At 30.0% G+C, this 16062-nt stretch overlaps 1 protein-coding gene across 1 annotated transcript in view; it reads left to right on the forward strand.

Annotated features, from left to right (window-relative positions):
* The window catches only part of LOC142230669 (cytokine receptor-like), a 186323-nt gene that overhangs the window by 23249 nt on the left and 147012 nt on the right, over nt 1-16062 (forward strand). Inside the window, exon 2 of the mRNA XM_075301306.1 lies at nt 10131-10382. Within this exon, the coding sequence (XP_075157421.1) occupies nt 10363-10382 (20 nt within the window). The 5' untranslated portion in view covers nt 10131-10362. The remainder of the gene's footprint in view (nt 1-10130; nt 10383-16062) is intronic.

Below are 16062 nucleotides of genomic sequence, written 5' to 3' on the forward strand. Positions count from 1 at the left end.
TTATTATATTATTTTACTATATTATTTTTTAACAATCTCTCCAACGGAAAAAACAACCCACGCGCAAACATATCGAGTATATCGATGACAGGTAGATAAAAGAAATATAGGAAAATTTCCTATATTCTAACAAGTGTGTTTCCTTAAGTTTTGAAAGGATTGAATACTTCTTAGTTTGAATTAACTAAAATACTTTTCTATGCTAAGTGTTATTCGTATGTATGATAAGCTTCCTAATAAAGGAAGTCAGAATTATCATTTTATAAGAAATTTTACTAAATTTGAGGAAACTTGGTTGTAGTTCGGTTTTTGTTTATTTTTACGAATGTTTTGTTATCAGTGAATAAAATTTTCTTGTTCAGTAGTAAATTCTTATACGCAGCGAAGAAAATAGTATTAGTAAAATTCCATGCCTTATTCTAGTTAATGAACTATTCCTAACTGCTTTCAGTTTCTGATTTTTTTAATGAAACAAGTAAACTTTATTATTTCACACAAACTTAATTTAACTTAATGGAAATAAAATGGCTAAACTAAATTGATAAACATTTTTTCCTTTAGTTTCGAAAGCACCTTTTCTGGGTGTATGTTAAATATTAAATATTGATACATCTAAAAATTTTCCGCTACCGTGACTCGAACATGGATTGTCGTCCATAACAACGTCTAACGATTGTTTCAAGACCTTTCCTCCTCAAAATGTGTCGAATTTAAGACATAAAGCCAGAAAATGGTTTTTGGAATAGACCGGATATCTTTTATTTCAACAAAAATTTTAATTTTTCGAAGAAATTTAACACTGTGTAACAAAAGAACAACGTTTGCGACAACCGTTTACCAAACGTGTTTTTTTTTGTGTATACACTCATGAACTCAGTATATACACGGACGAAACAGACTGTTTTCCATATGTTTGGGTGTAAAAATTATATGTTTGGAACTCAAATTTTTAACACAATATTTTTAAGTGCAAGCATATAATGTTCATAAACTAGCATAACTTCTTTGGGACATATATGTTAATATGTTACAACATATTATGTTTGGGACATGAAATGTTTGTAAATATAATATGCTTAGATGCAAACATATATTAATTTAGAAATAGCCTATAAACATATATGTGTTTAGAAAGAGAGGCCTATAGAGTAAATATGCTGCAAGTAAAATAATGGAAGTAACCAATTGGTGTCTTACAAATATATCCACACAAAGAAAATTTAATTAAAATTTTTTTCTACCAGTGTATTCCCTAAGGTGAAACATAATTTGTTTGAACAATACTAACAATATTTTGTTTGGACCAATCCTGAAAATATATATGCTTGAAGCAAAATGTGTTTGGGGTATATACACCCAGAAAAAAGTGCCTTTGAAACTAAAGGAAAAAATTTTCATCAATATAGTTTATCCATTTTATTTCCATTAAGGTAAATTTTTGTGAAAAATAATAAAATTTACTCGTTTCAGTAAAAAAATCCTAAACTGTAAGCAGTTAGGAATAGTTCATTAACTAGAATAAGGCATGGAATTTTACTCATACTATTTTCTTCGCTGGGTATAAGAATTTACTACTGAAAAAGAAAATTTTATTCACCGATAACAAAGCATTCGTAAAAATAAACAAAAACCGAACTAAAGCCAAGTTTCCTCAAAATTAGTAAAATTTCTTATAAAATGATAATTGCGACTTCCTTTATAATAGAAAGTTTTTCATACATACGAACAACACTTGGCATAGAAAAATATTTTAGTTCGTTCGTACTAAGAAGTATGCAATCCTTTCAAAACTTAAGGAAACACACTTGTTAGAATATAGGAAATTTTCCTAAATTTCTATTGTCTACCTGTAATCGATACCTGTCATCGTAATCGATGTGTTTGCGCGTGGGTGTAATCGATATATTTGCGCGTCGGTTGTTTTTTAGTTGGAATCGCGTTGTTTCGGAGAGATTGTTAAAAAATAATATGGTAAAATAATATAATAAATAACAAATAAAATATATAAAATATTTGTTATTTTAAATTAGTGAGAAAAATTTTCGTTTTTTTAAATAAATCTATCAATGTTCGTGATAGTGTATAAAGAAAGAAAACACCAGCAGAATAACAACCCTTTCATTTGTCTTCATTTTGGAATCTTCAATTATCAGGTAATATTCAGTGACGCTAACCTTTTGCAACAAAAATGTTTTATGATTTTTTATATTTGTAGGTATTGAAATTGTAAAAGGAGGACAAAATCGTTAGGCAGCAACTTATTAAAAGTGAAAAGTACAAGAAGAAGAAAAAGTGCGTTTTACAGTTGATAATATCACACGGAAATTGGAAATAGTGGAATAATAAACTAATATTTCAAAGAGATTCGATGCTGTTGATTCTTAATAAATATATTCAATATATTAATAAAACATGTCTTTTATTGAAGATAAAGTTGCTTATAGAAATAAATAAAATTGTATTTAAAAACGAAGGTAAGCAGTTCTAATTATGAAGTAAAAGTTTTACCACAAATGTGTAAGATTTGTCCAAATGAATGAAAAAATTTCAATAAAATCATTCCATATATGAATTCAAATTAGTTAAATTTTTTCATTCTGTAGTATAGTGGTACATAAATATAGGAAAATGTTAACTAATATATGGAATGCATTATTCCTAATTTCTACGAAAATCACATCGTTCAAACAAATAAAAATGGCTTTGGCGCTATACGAAGTTCAACTTTCTTCACAATGAGTTCATTTTAACTTAAAGAAGGGGTCACTTTTTTCTGGGTGTATTACAGATGCGATTGTTTTGGGGGTGTACAAATGATTTTTGCTATAATTTTTGTGGATTTTAGCACTCTCTCTGCGCATGTAGAGCTTTACCCATAAAAAACTGTTGGCAACACTTTTTAAACACACCGTGGTCACAAAGCGATATGAACAGTTCACTTTGGGGGAATAATTCCCACTCTCTGTAGACATGTACACTTTATCGCAAAATAATTAGACAAATTAACAACGGCATAAAATTGTTTATCGTTGTGTACCATGCTAATGATTAATAAATCTCGCTACAGTATTTTTAGATTTGATGAAAATTTGAAACGTCATATATAATAAAATTAAACAGCAAGATTTCTGTTTTGTAAATGAATTCATGCGACGTACACGCAGAATGAAATATTAATCGATAAATTTAGGGTGATAAACATGATGATCTATAAAAAACGAACAGGTTAATGGAAAATCTTATGATCGTAAATAATAACGTTTTTGTCAAGTAAGGAGAAAATGCTGATAATCGAAGAGAAAAACTTTTCGCTTGCATTTACCAAAATAAGTTAGAAATTTAATCCAACCAACGGTACTGTCACACTAGGCCAATATTTGACAGAAATCAAAAAAGAATTTGTCGCCACCGTCAAACCAGTAAACATTGTTAGCTCATATTTAGAGTATAACATAACGATAGCAGTATATTCCTAAAACGGTTTCAAGATATTTCGAAAATGGTCCTGAAAAAAAAAATGTTTGACACTATTTATATCGAAGACATTTATTTGAACTAGGCCAATATTGAGATTTGATCAAATCTAATTCCATACACCCTCAAAAAAAATCGCTTCTCTAACATATGTTCCAAACATATTTTGCAGGAAGCACATATATTATTGGATACCACCGAAACATTAATATGTTTGTTTTATGTGAGCATATTATATGTTTGGAAGCATTTTGAGTCCAAAAATAGTATATGCTTGGAAGAATTCCCTAAAGAAGATTGTGTTCATTCCCTCACATAATTTTCACTTCCACGAAATTTTTTAGTTCTTCGCATCTTTTCTGTAATACAAATATGTCGGTTTTTTTTCAAATGTCTATTCTCTTTGTTCCGAATGTCTATTCTCTTTATTCCGAATACTCCTTCTAACATTCAAATTAAATAATATTTAGACTTACCCCCATTTTCATAAAGCTCCGTTAGTGTTCCGTCAACTAACCAACTTTTAAACCGTATTATGGACGAAGCTGTCATCTTGTCTTTATAGCATATTAAATTTTTGGCCTTATCATGAAACAGTTTTACGAAACAACATACAAGCGGTTTCACAGAAATTGCTCTCATTTCATTCTCTCGCTGTGTTATGTTGATACTTTTTAATCAACCCTCCCGTTTTCCATCTCTATTTCTTTCTCTATACTAAGCAGTCCATCTCTCTCTGTCGCTCTCTGAATAAAGTATCACAACATATATATGTTTACTCGAAATTTGTAAATTTATATATGTTTCATTCACACATATTATTTTTATGAAACATTCATGCCCCAAACATAATATATTCTAACATATTAACATATGTGTCCCAAACATTTTGTGTTAGTTTAGGAACATTACATGTTTGCACTTAAATATATTGTGTTTAAAAATTGTGCCCGAAACACATTTTGTTTATATCGGAACATATGAAAAACATATTTTTCTAACAGTGTAGTAATTAGATATGAATAGATCCCGAATTCATGACAAACGTTGTAACAATGGTCTCTAATCTGTTTTAATAGCTTTTAAGGAAAAATGTTTAGCGCCAAAAGAAATCTTCGTTTGTTTAAAATTTCGTTCCTCAGAAAAGAAAACCCTTCTTTCAGTGTAATCATATCAAATTAGATCTCGCAAATTTCACAAAAATTAATAAATTTTTTCCACCAATTTAAAGAAAATTTATTAGACATAATTATGTTTTTTTCATTCTCATATTAGAGAAATTGTAACTAAAATATACTAATATACATTTTTATGAAGTAAAATTGGAGAATTCTCTTTTTTTAGTTTATAAACTTTGCAAATAAAAATTATATGTTTGCATTTGCACTTCACATTTTTGTAATAATTTTTCTTTTATTTTTTTGGGAAAAATGAATTTGGGTAAAGACGTTTTTTGTAAATAAAATCACCTAGGAAAAATTTAATTAACTTAGGTCCCTTGTCATTGAGCTTAACATGGAATCGGGCAGCACTCAGTGATAAGAGAGAAGTTAACCACTGTGGTATCACAATGGACTGAATAGTCTAAGTGAGCCTGATACATCGGGCTGCCACATAACCTAACCTAACCTAGGACTTTCTTTGCAAAACACTAAAGTCGACACAGCGCCCATATCAGCACATTTGGCAAACTTTTTTCGCGTGCTCATTGTCTGAAAGAGATATCTCCACCAGTGCTGTCGCTAGTGAAAAATTGAGTGAAGTAGATTTTGGAAAAAAGTGGAGTAGATTGAATAAAATTGAAGTAGCATACATTTTTGAAAACAAAACAATAGAATTCATTTTATTAAACCCTCCACCATAGGATGGGGGTATATTAACTTTGTCATTCCGTTTGCTACACATCGAAATATTGCTCTAAGACCCCATAAAGTATATATATTCTGGGTCGTGGTGAAATTCTGAGTCGATCTGAGCATGTCCGTCCGTCTGTTAAAATCACGCTAACTTCCGAACGAAACAAGCTATCGACTTGAAACTTGGCACAAGTAGTTGTTATTGATGTAGGTCGGATGGTATTGCAAATGGGCCATATCGGTCCACTTTTACGTATAGCCATATAAACGGACCCCCAAATTTGGCTTGCGGGGACTCTAAGAGAAGCAAATTTCATCCGATCCAGCTGAAATTTGGTACATGGTTCCAGCATATGATCTCTAACAACCATGCAAAAGTGACCACTTTTTCTGGGTGTACAAAGATTTAATTCGTATCAAAAAGTCCCAGCAAAAGAACCAATATTATCTTTTATGAATTTCAATATTTAAATACCTAAAAATGTTCCAACTACTTTAATAGTAACTAACTTTATTTTTATAATTTGTAAACATTTGTGTAGAAGACTACAATGACACTCCCGATATTCTATAGGCTTTTATTTATTATAGAAAAATGTGTTTTTATTGTTTCAAGTTCAATTTTATTCATTTCCCAGCACAAAAAATTGGGAATTCTTCTAAACGCAAGACTTTAAAAGCACTTCCAGAAATGTCCTCTCAAAGATGTTCTTTATTTTAACTACACAGGAAGTCCTTTTAATTCAATTTTTTATAACTCGCTTTTTTCATATTTTTAGAGGTTACTCTTAACTTTTTTGATTTACCCCCATTTTCATAAAGCTCTGTTAGTGTTACGTTAACTAACCAACTTTTAAACCGTATTACACCCAGAAAAAAGTGACCCCTTCTTTAAGTTAAAATGAACTCATTGTGAAGAAAGTTGAACTTCGTATAGCGCCAAAGACATTTTTATTTGTTTGAACGATGTGATTTTCGTAGAAATTAGGAATAATGCATTCCATATATTAGTTAACATTTTCCTATATTTATATACCACTATACTACAGAATGAAAAAATTTAACTAATTTGAATTCATATATGGAATGATTTTATTGAAATTTTTTCATTCATATCGACAAATCTTACACATTTGTGGTAAAACTTTTACTTCATAATTAGAACTGCTTACCTTCGTTTTTAAATACAATTTTATTTATTTCTATAAGCAATTTTATCTTCAATAAAAGACATGTTTTATTAATATATTGAATATATTTATTAAGAATCAACAGCATCGAATCTCTTTGAAATATTAGTTTATTATTCCACTATTTCCAATTTCCGTGTGATATTATCAACTGTAAAACGCACTTTTTCTTCTTCTTGTACTTTTCACTTTTAATAAGTTGCTGCCTAACGATTTTGTCCTCCTTTTACAATTTCAATACCTACAAATATAAAAAATCATAAAACATTTTTGTTGCAAAAGGTTAGCGTCACTGAATATTACCTGATAATTGAAGATTCCAAAATGAAGACAAATGAAAGGGTTGTTATTCTGCTGGTGTTTTCTTTCTTTATATACCATCACGAACATTGATAGATTTATTTTCAAAAAACGAAAATTTTTCTCACTAATTTAAAATAATAAATATTTTATATATTTTATTTGTTATTTATTATATTATTTTACCATATTATTTTTTAACAATCTCTCCGTATACCAAAACAACGCGATTCCAACTAAGAAAACAACCGACGCGCAAATATATCGATTACACCCACGCGCAAACACATCGATTACGATGACAGGTATCGATTACAGGTAGACAATAGAAATTTAGGAAAGTTTCCTATATTCTAACAAGTGTGTTTCCTTAAGTTTTGAAAGGATTGCATACTTCTTAGTACGAATGAACTAAAATATTTTTATAAGCCAAGTGTTGTTCGTATATATGAAAAAGTTTCTATTATAAAGGAAGTCGCAATTATCATTTTATAAGAAATTTTACTAATTTTGAGGAAACTTGGTTTTAGTTCGGTTTTTGTTTATTTTTACGAATGCTTTGTTATCGGTGAATAAAATTTTCTTTTTCACTAGTAAATTCTTATACCCAGCGAAGAAAATAGTATGAGTAAAATTCCATGCCTTATTCTAGTTAATGAACTATTCCTAACTGCTTACAGTTTAGGATTTTTTTACTGAAACGAGTAAATTTTATTATTTTTCACAAAAATTTACCTTAATGGAAATAAAATGGATAAACTATATTGATGAAAATTTTTTCCTTTAGTTTCGAAGGCACTTTTTTCTGGGTGTATGGACAAAGCTGTCATCTTGCCTATATATTCCATATGCCAATTAGGAACTTAACTGAGGAAAGTTTTTCAGTTAAAGCTAACCGGGGAGGAGATATTTGAAATTTACTTTCTGTTAACTGGCAGTTACATTTTCACTACTTTTTTGGCGACGCCTTTTTTACTGGGTTATTAATAGTTCCAAATTGGTACAATGTAAATCCAAAAAGTACACTTTTTTATTATCTTTGGTACAATAGAAAAAAACTGATTTCTTATCATTAGTATGTATTCGTATCTATATATTCTAATAACTCTTTTTCCGGAATAGGCTAAGTCGACATTGGTTTTCGTTGAGAGCTGATTTATGAAATCTTCATAAAACCATTTTGCAATTATAATGATAGGCCCCAGAATGTTAATGACCTCACTGAGTAGACTTGTGAATACATTAGTTTTCAAAGCGCATGCTCTTCAAAGTGTTTCTTATTCGACTTGGCATATTACTGAATTAGCGGTATGTTTGCAATGTGCGTTCATAAGAAATATATGCAATTACTCTCTATCACTTACTACAATGCCAATGGGATGTATGGATGCAACGTGTGTTCCACATAAATACTTAGTGGCTAGCAACCGCACACTTACAGGTGACATTGCCAGCATTCCATTGAGTTGGCAAGTCGTTGGCCTACAGACGGAGTTCGATGTACATATTTCCTATTTATGTGCTCCTCACACCACGATTATCCGGTATCATTGTGGAAGTATTAGAAATAGAAGATGAATTGACTAAAAGAATTTTTTTGTTTTAAAAATTGTCTATCGACTGAAACAGAGAGCAGGGGAATTTGTATATTTATTAGATAACCTTATTGCGGGTTAAGTCACATGTTGACATCGACTTCGATGTTTTACAAACATTTCTCCCGATTTCCATCTCTATTTCTTTACCTATACTCTATCTCTCTCTCTCTCAATCTCTCGCTCTCTAATTAAGATATCGCAACATATATATGTTTACTTGAAGTTTCTAAATTAATATATGTTTACATCCACACATGAATATATAGCATACTTTTTTTATCGATGTGCTCTTCGCCTTAAGGAGTTTAGAATGGGATTAAAATAATCTTCCTCCTTACACACATACGACAAGTTTTGCCATTTATAGAATAGAACACACTCAAAAAAAAGTGAACCATCTATTTCACTAAAGTCATTTTAACTTTAGTTTAGTTCATGGAATTATTATGTTTGGAGAAAGTTTCCTTCTAATTTTTTGCGTACGTTAGTTAAATGAACTAAAAAACGAGAAAAAATTATACAAAAACAAGCAAGGGAAGTCTAAAGTCCGGCGAGGCCGACTATATAATACCTTGCACCAGTGCAAATATTGGGTATCTTCGGTCTACATGGGACATGATGGGGAGATGCCTTCATGTGCCGTTAACACCTTAGTTGAGGAGTCATTGAAAACAAGGACAAAACTCATTATGCGATGCGACGCAAATGCACATCATAGTATATGGGGAAGTGGTAACATTAATACAAGATGAGAATCACTCCTAGAGTTTATTTTGCGTACTAATTTGGCAGTTTGTAATAAGGGAGATGCCCCAACGCCACTAAAGACAGGCAAGATGTATTGGACGTCACCTTGGCCTCGCAAGAACTGAATGAAATGATATCTGAGTGGCAGGTTTAAGTGAACATAGCTTCTCAGATCATCGCTACATCAGTTTCAAATTTGATGTTCATACCACCAAGACCATATTTCCGCCGAATGTTAGGAAAGCTGATTGGAATAGGTATAGGGAATCGTTCGATATGATGATACTCTGACTTCTGGGGCCATATAAGTGCATATCGTGCGAAAGATACATAAGGGAGCTATATCGAAATCTGAACCGATTTCAACCCAATCCGGCGCACTTTACGACAGTATCAATTGCAATCCTCGTGCAAAATTTAAAGAAAATCAGACAAAAAATCTGGCTTCTCGGGCCATATTTGTAGATATCGGGCGTAAGATATATATGGGAGCTATATCTAAAACTAATCCTATTTCTTCCAAAATCTATTCTAACCCAAAATACATACTTGTGCCAAATTTGAAGTCGATCGGACTGAAACTGCCACCTAGACTTTGATCACAAAAATGTGTTTACAGACAGACGGACGGACAAGGCTAGATCGACTCAGGGGCCGGCCCTGAGCAATATTGCCAAAGACACCATATGTCTATCTCGTCTCCTTCTGGGTGTTGCAAACATATGCACTATCTTATAATACCCTGTTCGACACTGTGGCGCAGGGTATAAAAAGCTTTAAGTATAGGAACTTGGAACTTTTATATGGAAGTCATTTTTGTGAAGGTTAACCAAATTTTGAAGATGTGTTAAAATAAATAATAATAAAACTTTGTGAAAATTCATTGATTTAAAAATATTCATAATTCATATATCAACGTCAGTGTTTTATTCTAATAATAAATTTTGTTTTATTTTTTCTTTCAGGCATATATATTATATTTATATAAGTTTGCTGAATTAATATCGTCATCGTAAAATATAAACTTTTAAGACCAGCTTCCTATCCGGTGACCGTCTTATCAGTTATTTTCAAATGTACAAAAGCGAATAATAAGTAATGAAACTCGACTGAAATATTCGTCGATAATCAAGACCAACTTTACATCACACGACTATAGTTCCCTTAATCTACACCCGAGTGTATCTACTTCCCGCCATGTATACCAAAGGAGCTGGGTGAGTTTGTCATTGAAAATGTGTTAAAAATAGCTTTACCCTAAACTGTTACTATTATAGAGGAAAACGTCTTTTTCGTACACACAGAGAAGGAATATGATCAACTCAGACATGTTTCAATAGCATAACGTTTTTTCTTGCCAAACATAAACATGCCTACCGAAATCAGATACATAATTTCCGACACTATAACATCCCAGCAAAAAAATTTGGAAGTTCTTTCAAAAGCACAACTTTAAAAGCACTTCCAGAAGATGCACTCCCAATGATGTTCTTTATTTTAACTACCCAGGAAGTTCTTTTAATTCAATTTTTTATAACTTGGTTTTTTCATACTTTTAATGGATAATTTTAACTTTTTTTGTTTCAAATAAGTTAACAATAGAGTAAGAATTCATAAAATGGTACAAATCATTTCAATTTTGTCGACAAAAATGCTTAATCCAATCGGGAAAAATTGTGAATTTTTGAAAATATTTGAGGTCAAATGTTTCCGACAAGCGTTAGAATCCATTAAAAATTATAAAAAATTAAAAAAATTATTTATTTGACAAAATATCACAGAATTTTTTAATTTACATCCAAAACATTAAATTTGGTTCACACCTAAAGTAGTGATGATAATTCAGTGCAACGGCTGTTGAAATGGAGAACTTCCTTCCTATGACAAGCCCATGTTAAATTCATCGCTTCTGCGTCAATTTTGCACCACTTCCGGATCCAAAAAGAACATTTTCATTACTTTTTTGGAGACGCTTTTTTTGTTGGGATGGTTGCACCAAACATGTTGTAATGTTGACCGTGTTCATGTTTGTGGTGATCCTATTCCAGGTATTAGCACATATACTCAATACGAACAGATTAATATCTATAATCGAATTACTTGGATTGTGGTAATAACTTTGTCTCCTAAATTGTAAGTTGAGTGTGTGTTAGATAAAAGTGGCGGAATAAATACCTTTATAAGCCACTTTAGTTCTTGATAGGTTTATATAGAAGAGTTTATACATAATTATGGACCGATATTTCTACACCCAGAGATGATAACCTCAAACCTGTTTCAGGAGCAAAATGTTATTTTTGACGGAGAACTTATGACATGTTTGTCGCAATCATGTTATTTTCTCAGAAGTTATGTATCTGATTTCGGCAATCATATATATTTTGGGCGAGAAAATAACATTTTTAAAAATGTTCCATGTTCTCCATCTAAAAATAACATTTTGCTCTTGAAACATATTTGGGGTGATAATTTTCCTTCTCTGCGTGTACATGGTAATTAGAGCGCTAAATTTCAAGCGGATGGAATTTTTTTCATCTACACTTAAAAAAAAGTTTGCTTGGATCCAGATGCGGCTGCTTTAAAATAAAGATAGTTTTTAGCGACCTATCTGACTTTCATCTAGGATCAATAAAATTAAAATTAGAATACAGATGTCATATATCAAATTTTCATTCTCTTTTCGCGGTGTTTTAATAAAGCTATTCTCGTACAAACAATTACCAGTTTCAAAGTCCAAATTATAAGCGATACTTCAAAGATACAAAATCTTTAAAATAAGTGTAGGCCTACATTTGAAGCGTTTTTATCTTAAATCTAAAGATTCACTGTTTTAGATGATTTAAGGACGATTTCTGTAAATCAAAAATTGTTTTTTTACCTTAAGGAAAATTTGTCTTAGTTTAAAGGCATTCGGCTTTAACGGAAGGACGCAAATTTCCAACATTTGTGTCCTAAATATAATATTTTTTTTGACGCAAAGATTATAAACTTTATTTTAATTAAAATATCATTATTTTATAGAAAATTGTTCTTAATATTTTGTAAATTGAGCATCCTAATATTTAGGTTGCGTAATCTTTAATATCACGTAAATTGTTTTTTTTCAGTGTATGAGGCTCCAGAAGTCAAATATAGGGGGCTGTTTATATGAGGGCTATATATAATTATATACCGATATTTAACCAATTTTTCCATGATTATTAGAAAGCATATAACATACTAACCAAATTTTGGGCAATGGTTATGTATGTCCGCCTTGCACGGGGTCATGGGCTTAATACCAGGCATCAAGAAGTTTTTCAACGGTGTAATATCCCCTTTCAGTAATGCTGGTGAAATTTCTGAGCGTTTCAATGATTCTATAAGTGGTTTGACCGTAGTTGAGACTCTGCTTTGAAAAGGTCCAGAAGAAGTTGATTGAGTTGAAAAATTTTCAATTGACTAAATTAAGTCAATTAACTTAATTAATTAAAAAATTAATTGATACGATTAACTTTTTAATCAAACTAGCAGAACTAAGTCAGTTAAAAATGTGATGGACATTTTTTAAGTTTTAATTAAAAATTTATTTCAAGCAATCAATTGTTAATCAAACTACAAACACTAAGTCAATTCAGAAATTAATTGAAAATAGTTACATTTTTTAATTAAAAATTTAATTGATTTTTGCAATCAACATCAATTAAATTTTTAATTGAATCAATTAAAAAACTAATTGAACTTTGCTAATGAAATCTATTAATTTTTTAATCAAGTATTTTTTATACTCAATTAAAACTGTGATTGATACTATCATTTTCGTGATTGAAGACATTTCAATTAAAAAATTAATTGGACCAATTAATTGAATTGTTTGAATTAAGAAAAAATGTTTTGTGTGCACGACCCAGAATATAACTACGTGCATGTATGTATGTTTCATCCCGTCTATACACGCAGAGAAGAAATATGATCATAAACAACATAACAATTGGAAAAATTAAGATAAAGAATACACGCAAAGAAAAAAGAACGCTTGGAAAACGTGTATCACAAAAAAATATCACCAAAATATTTCCAATTAAAAAGTTAATTGAAGTTGAAAATTTTTTCAATTAATAAATTAATTGATACAATTAACTTTTTAATCATGATAGAAACATTAAGTTAATTAAGTCAATGATTGAAAATTTTAAAATTTTTAATTAAAAAATTAATTGATACAAAATTCAAATTCGGAAGACTAATTCAGTTAAAAAAAGTGCTGATTTTTTTTTAATTTTTAATTAAAAATGTATTTCAAACAATCATTTGTTAATCCAAATAAAAACTCTAAGCCAATTCAGAAAGTAATTAAAAATAGTTACCTTTTTTATTATTTAATAAATTAATTGAGTTTTGCAATCAACATCAATTAAATTTTTAATTGAATCAATTAAAAAATTAATTGAAATTTCCTGAAAAAATCAATCAATTTCTTAATCAAGAATTTTTTCTATGCCCAATTAAAACTGCGATTGATACTATCATTTTCGTGATTGAAGACATTTCAATTAAAAAATTAATTGGATCAATTAATTTGGTGATTGAATCAGAAAAAAATTTTTTGTGTGTACCGAAAACGTTTTTCTTTTGTTAGAGTTTTTTGAATTTCTTCGAAAATTTTAAACTTTTATCACCAAAAAAATTTGTTTGTTACAAAATTTTTATTTTTTCAAAAAAAAAAAAAAAATATTTTTGAACCAAAAACATCATCAATTAAATCAACATCAATTAAAATTTTTATTGAATCAATTAAAAAACTAATTGAAATTTGCTAATGAAATCTATTAATTTTTTAATCAAGTATTTTTTTATACTCAATTAAAACTGTAATTGATACTATCATTTTCGTGATCGAAGACATTTCAATTAAAAAATTAATTGGACCAATTAATTGAATTGTTTGAATTAAAAAAAATGTTTTGTGTGCACGACCCAGAATATAACTACACACAAAAAAATATTTTTCTGATTCAATCACGAAATTAATTGATCCAATTAATTTTTTAATTGAAATGTGTTCAATCACGAAAATGATAGTATCAATCACAGTTTTAATTGGGCATAGAAAAAATCCTTGATTAAAAAATTAATGGATGTGATTAGCAATTTTCAATTAATTTTTTAATTGATTCAATTAAAAATTTAATTGATTTTGAATGCAAACCCCAATTAATTTTTTATTTAAAAAGGTAACTATTTTCAACTACTTTCTGAAATGGCTTAGAATTTTTATTTTGATTAAGAAATGTTCATCACTTTTTTTAACTGACTTCGTCTTCTGAATTTGATTAAAAAGTTAATTCTATCAATTAATTTTTTAATTAAAAATTTTAAAATTTTCAATCATTGACTTAATTAACCTAATGTTTCTACCTTGATTAAAAAGTTAATTGTATCAATTAATTTATTAATTGAAAAAACATTCAACTTCAATTAACTTTTTAATTGGAAATATTCTGGTGATATTTTTTTCTGTGTACGTGCATATATGTATGTTTCATCCCGTCTATACCCGCAGAGAAGTAATATGATCATAAACAACATAACAATTGGAAAAATTAAGAGAAAGAATACACGCAAAGAAAAAAGATCGCTTGGAAAACGTGTACCGAAAACGTTTTTCTTTTGTTAGAGTTTTTTGAATTACTTCGAAAATTTTAAACTTTTATCACCAAAAAAATTTGTTTGTTACAAAAATTTTTTTTTCAAAATTTCGTTAATATCAAGCCCGGTTCTTTTCGGACTTTAAGTCTTTAATAAGACGCATTTTCCAGTTTCATAGTAAAAATTTAATATAGTAGTTGTAATGTTTAAAAACTTTTCGGAATCTTCCTAACATATCTGCAATATATGTAAAAAAAAACTTTTTGGTGTTCGGTCGAAGCAGGGATCGAACCCACGACCCTTGGTATGCAAGGCAGACGTAGTAGCCATTGCTCCACGGTGCCCAACTAGATGTATGTTTCTGTTAAATAAAGTTTGTTTAATCGTGGGCGCCGAAAACGATGCAATATAAATAGAACTGCTTGACTGTTGATGACAATAACAGCTACGTAGACCAGTGGATGGTGAGTTGGCTTACAAATTGCATGGTCCGCGGTTCGATTCTCCGTCCAGGCGAAAGGTAAAATTTATAAAATCGAATAATTTCTTCTAATCGTTTGTATTACAGAAAAAGGTGCTAAGAACTAATAAACCTCGTGGAAGCTAGAAAGATGTGGGGGAAAATGAGTTTGAGTTAGTCTTTATGAAATTGTTTGTACATCCTGGAAAAGAATAAACGTTTATCACAATAAGTATATACTTTCCTTCCAAAGAAACTTCCTTACAGCGAAAAGCAAATGAGAAACGAACTTTGTTTCTCTAAAATTTCGTTTGGGAGGAAAGAATTATTTTTATTTCTTCCCAATATTTCGTATTTAATCAAATACGAAATATTGAGTACCATCACATCCAAAGGGACACTATCCACTATCCGACATTATATTATAAACTCATCCACTTGGTTTCTTTCTTTGAATCTACTGTACGATTAATGTCTAGCTACTTGGAAGACAGAAAGCAACTAACCGTTTCTGGTAACAATGCATCGTCACAGATGACAACACAAAGGGGTGTTCCTCAGGGGTCCATACTTGGACCCTTGCTATAACATTTTTTTGTCAAAATTCGTTTTTATTATTCAACATAGTTCCCTTCAAGATACAACGATTATAACGACCTTCCAATTTTTTGATACCATTTTTGTAGTACTCCTTCGGTTTTGCCTCAAAATAGGCCTCAGTTTCGGCGATCACCTCTTCATTGCAGCCAAATTTTTTCCCTGCGAGCATCCTTTTGAGATCTGAGAACAAGAAAAAGTCGCTGGGGGCC

Source organism: Haematobia irritans, chromosome 3 (genome assembly GCF_050003625.1).
Source record: "Haematobia irritans isolate KBUSLIRL chromosome 3, ASM5000362v1, whole genome shotgun sequence".
Lineage (NCBI taxonomy): Eukaryota > Metazoa > Arthropoda > Insecta > Diptera > Muscidae > Haematobia > Haematobia irritans.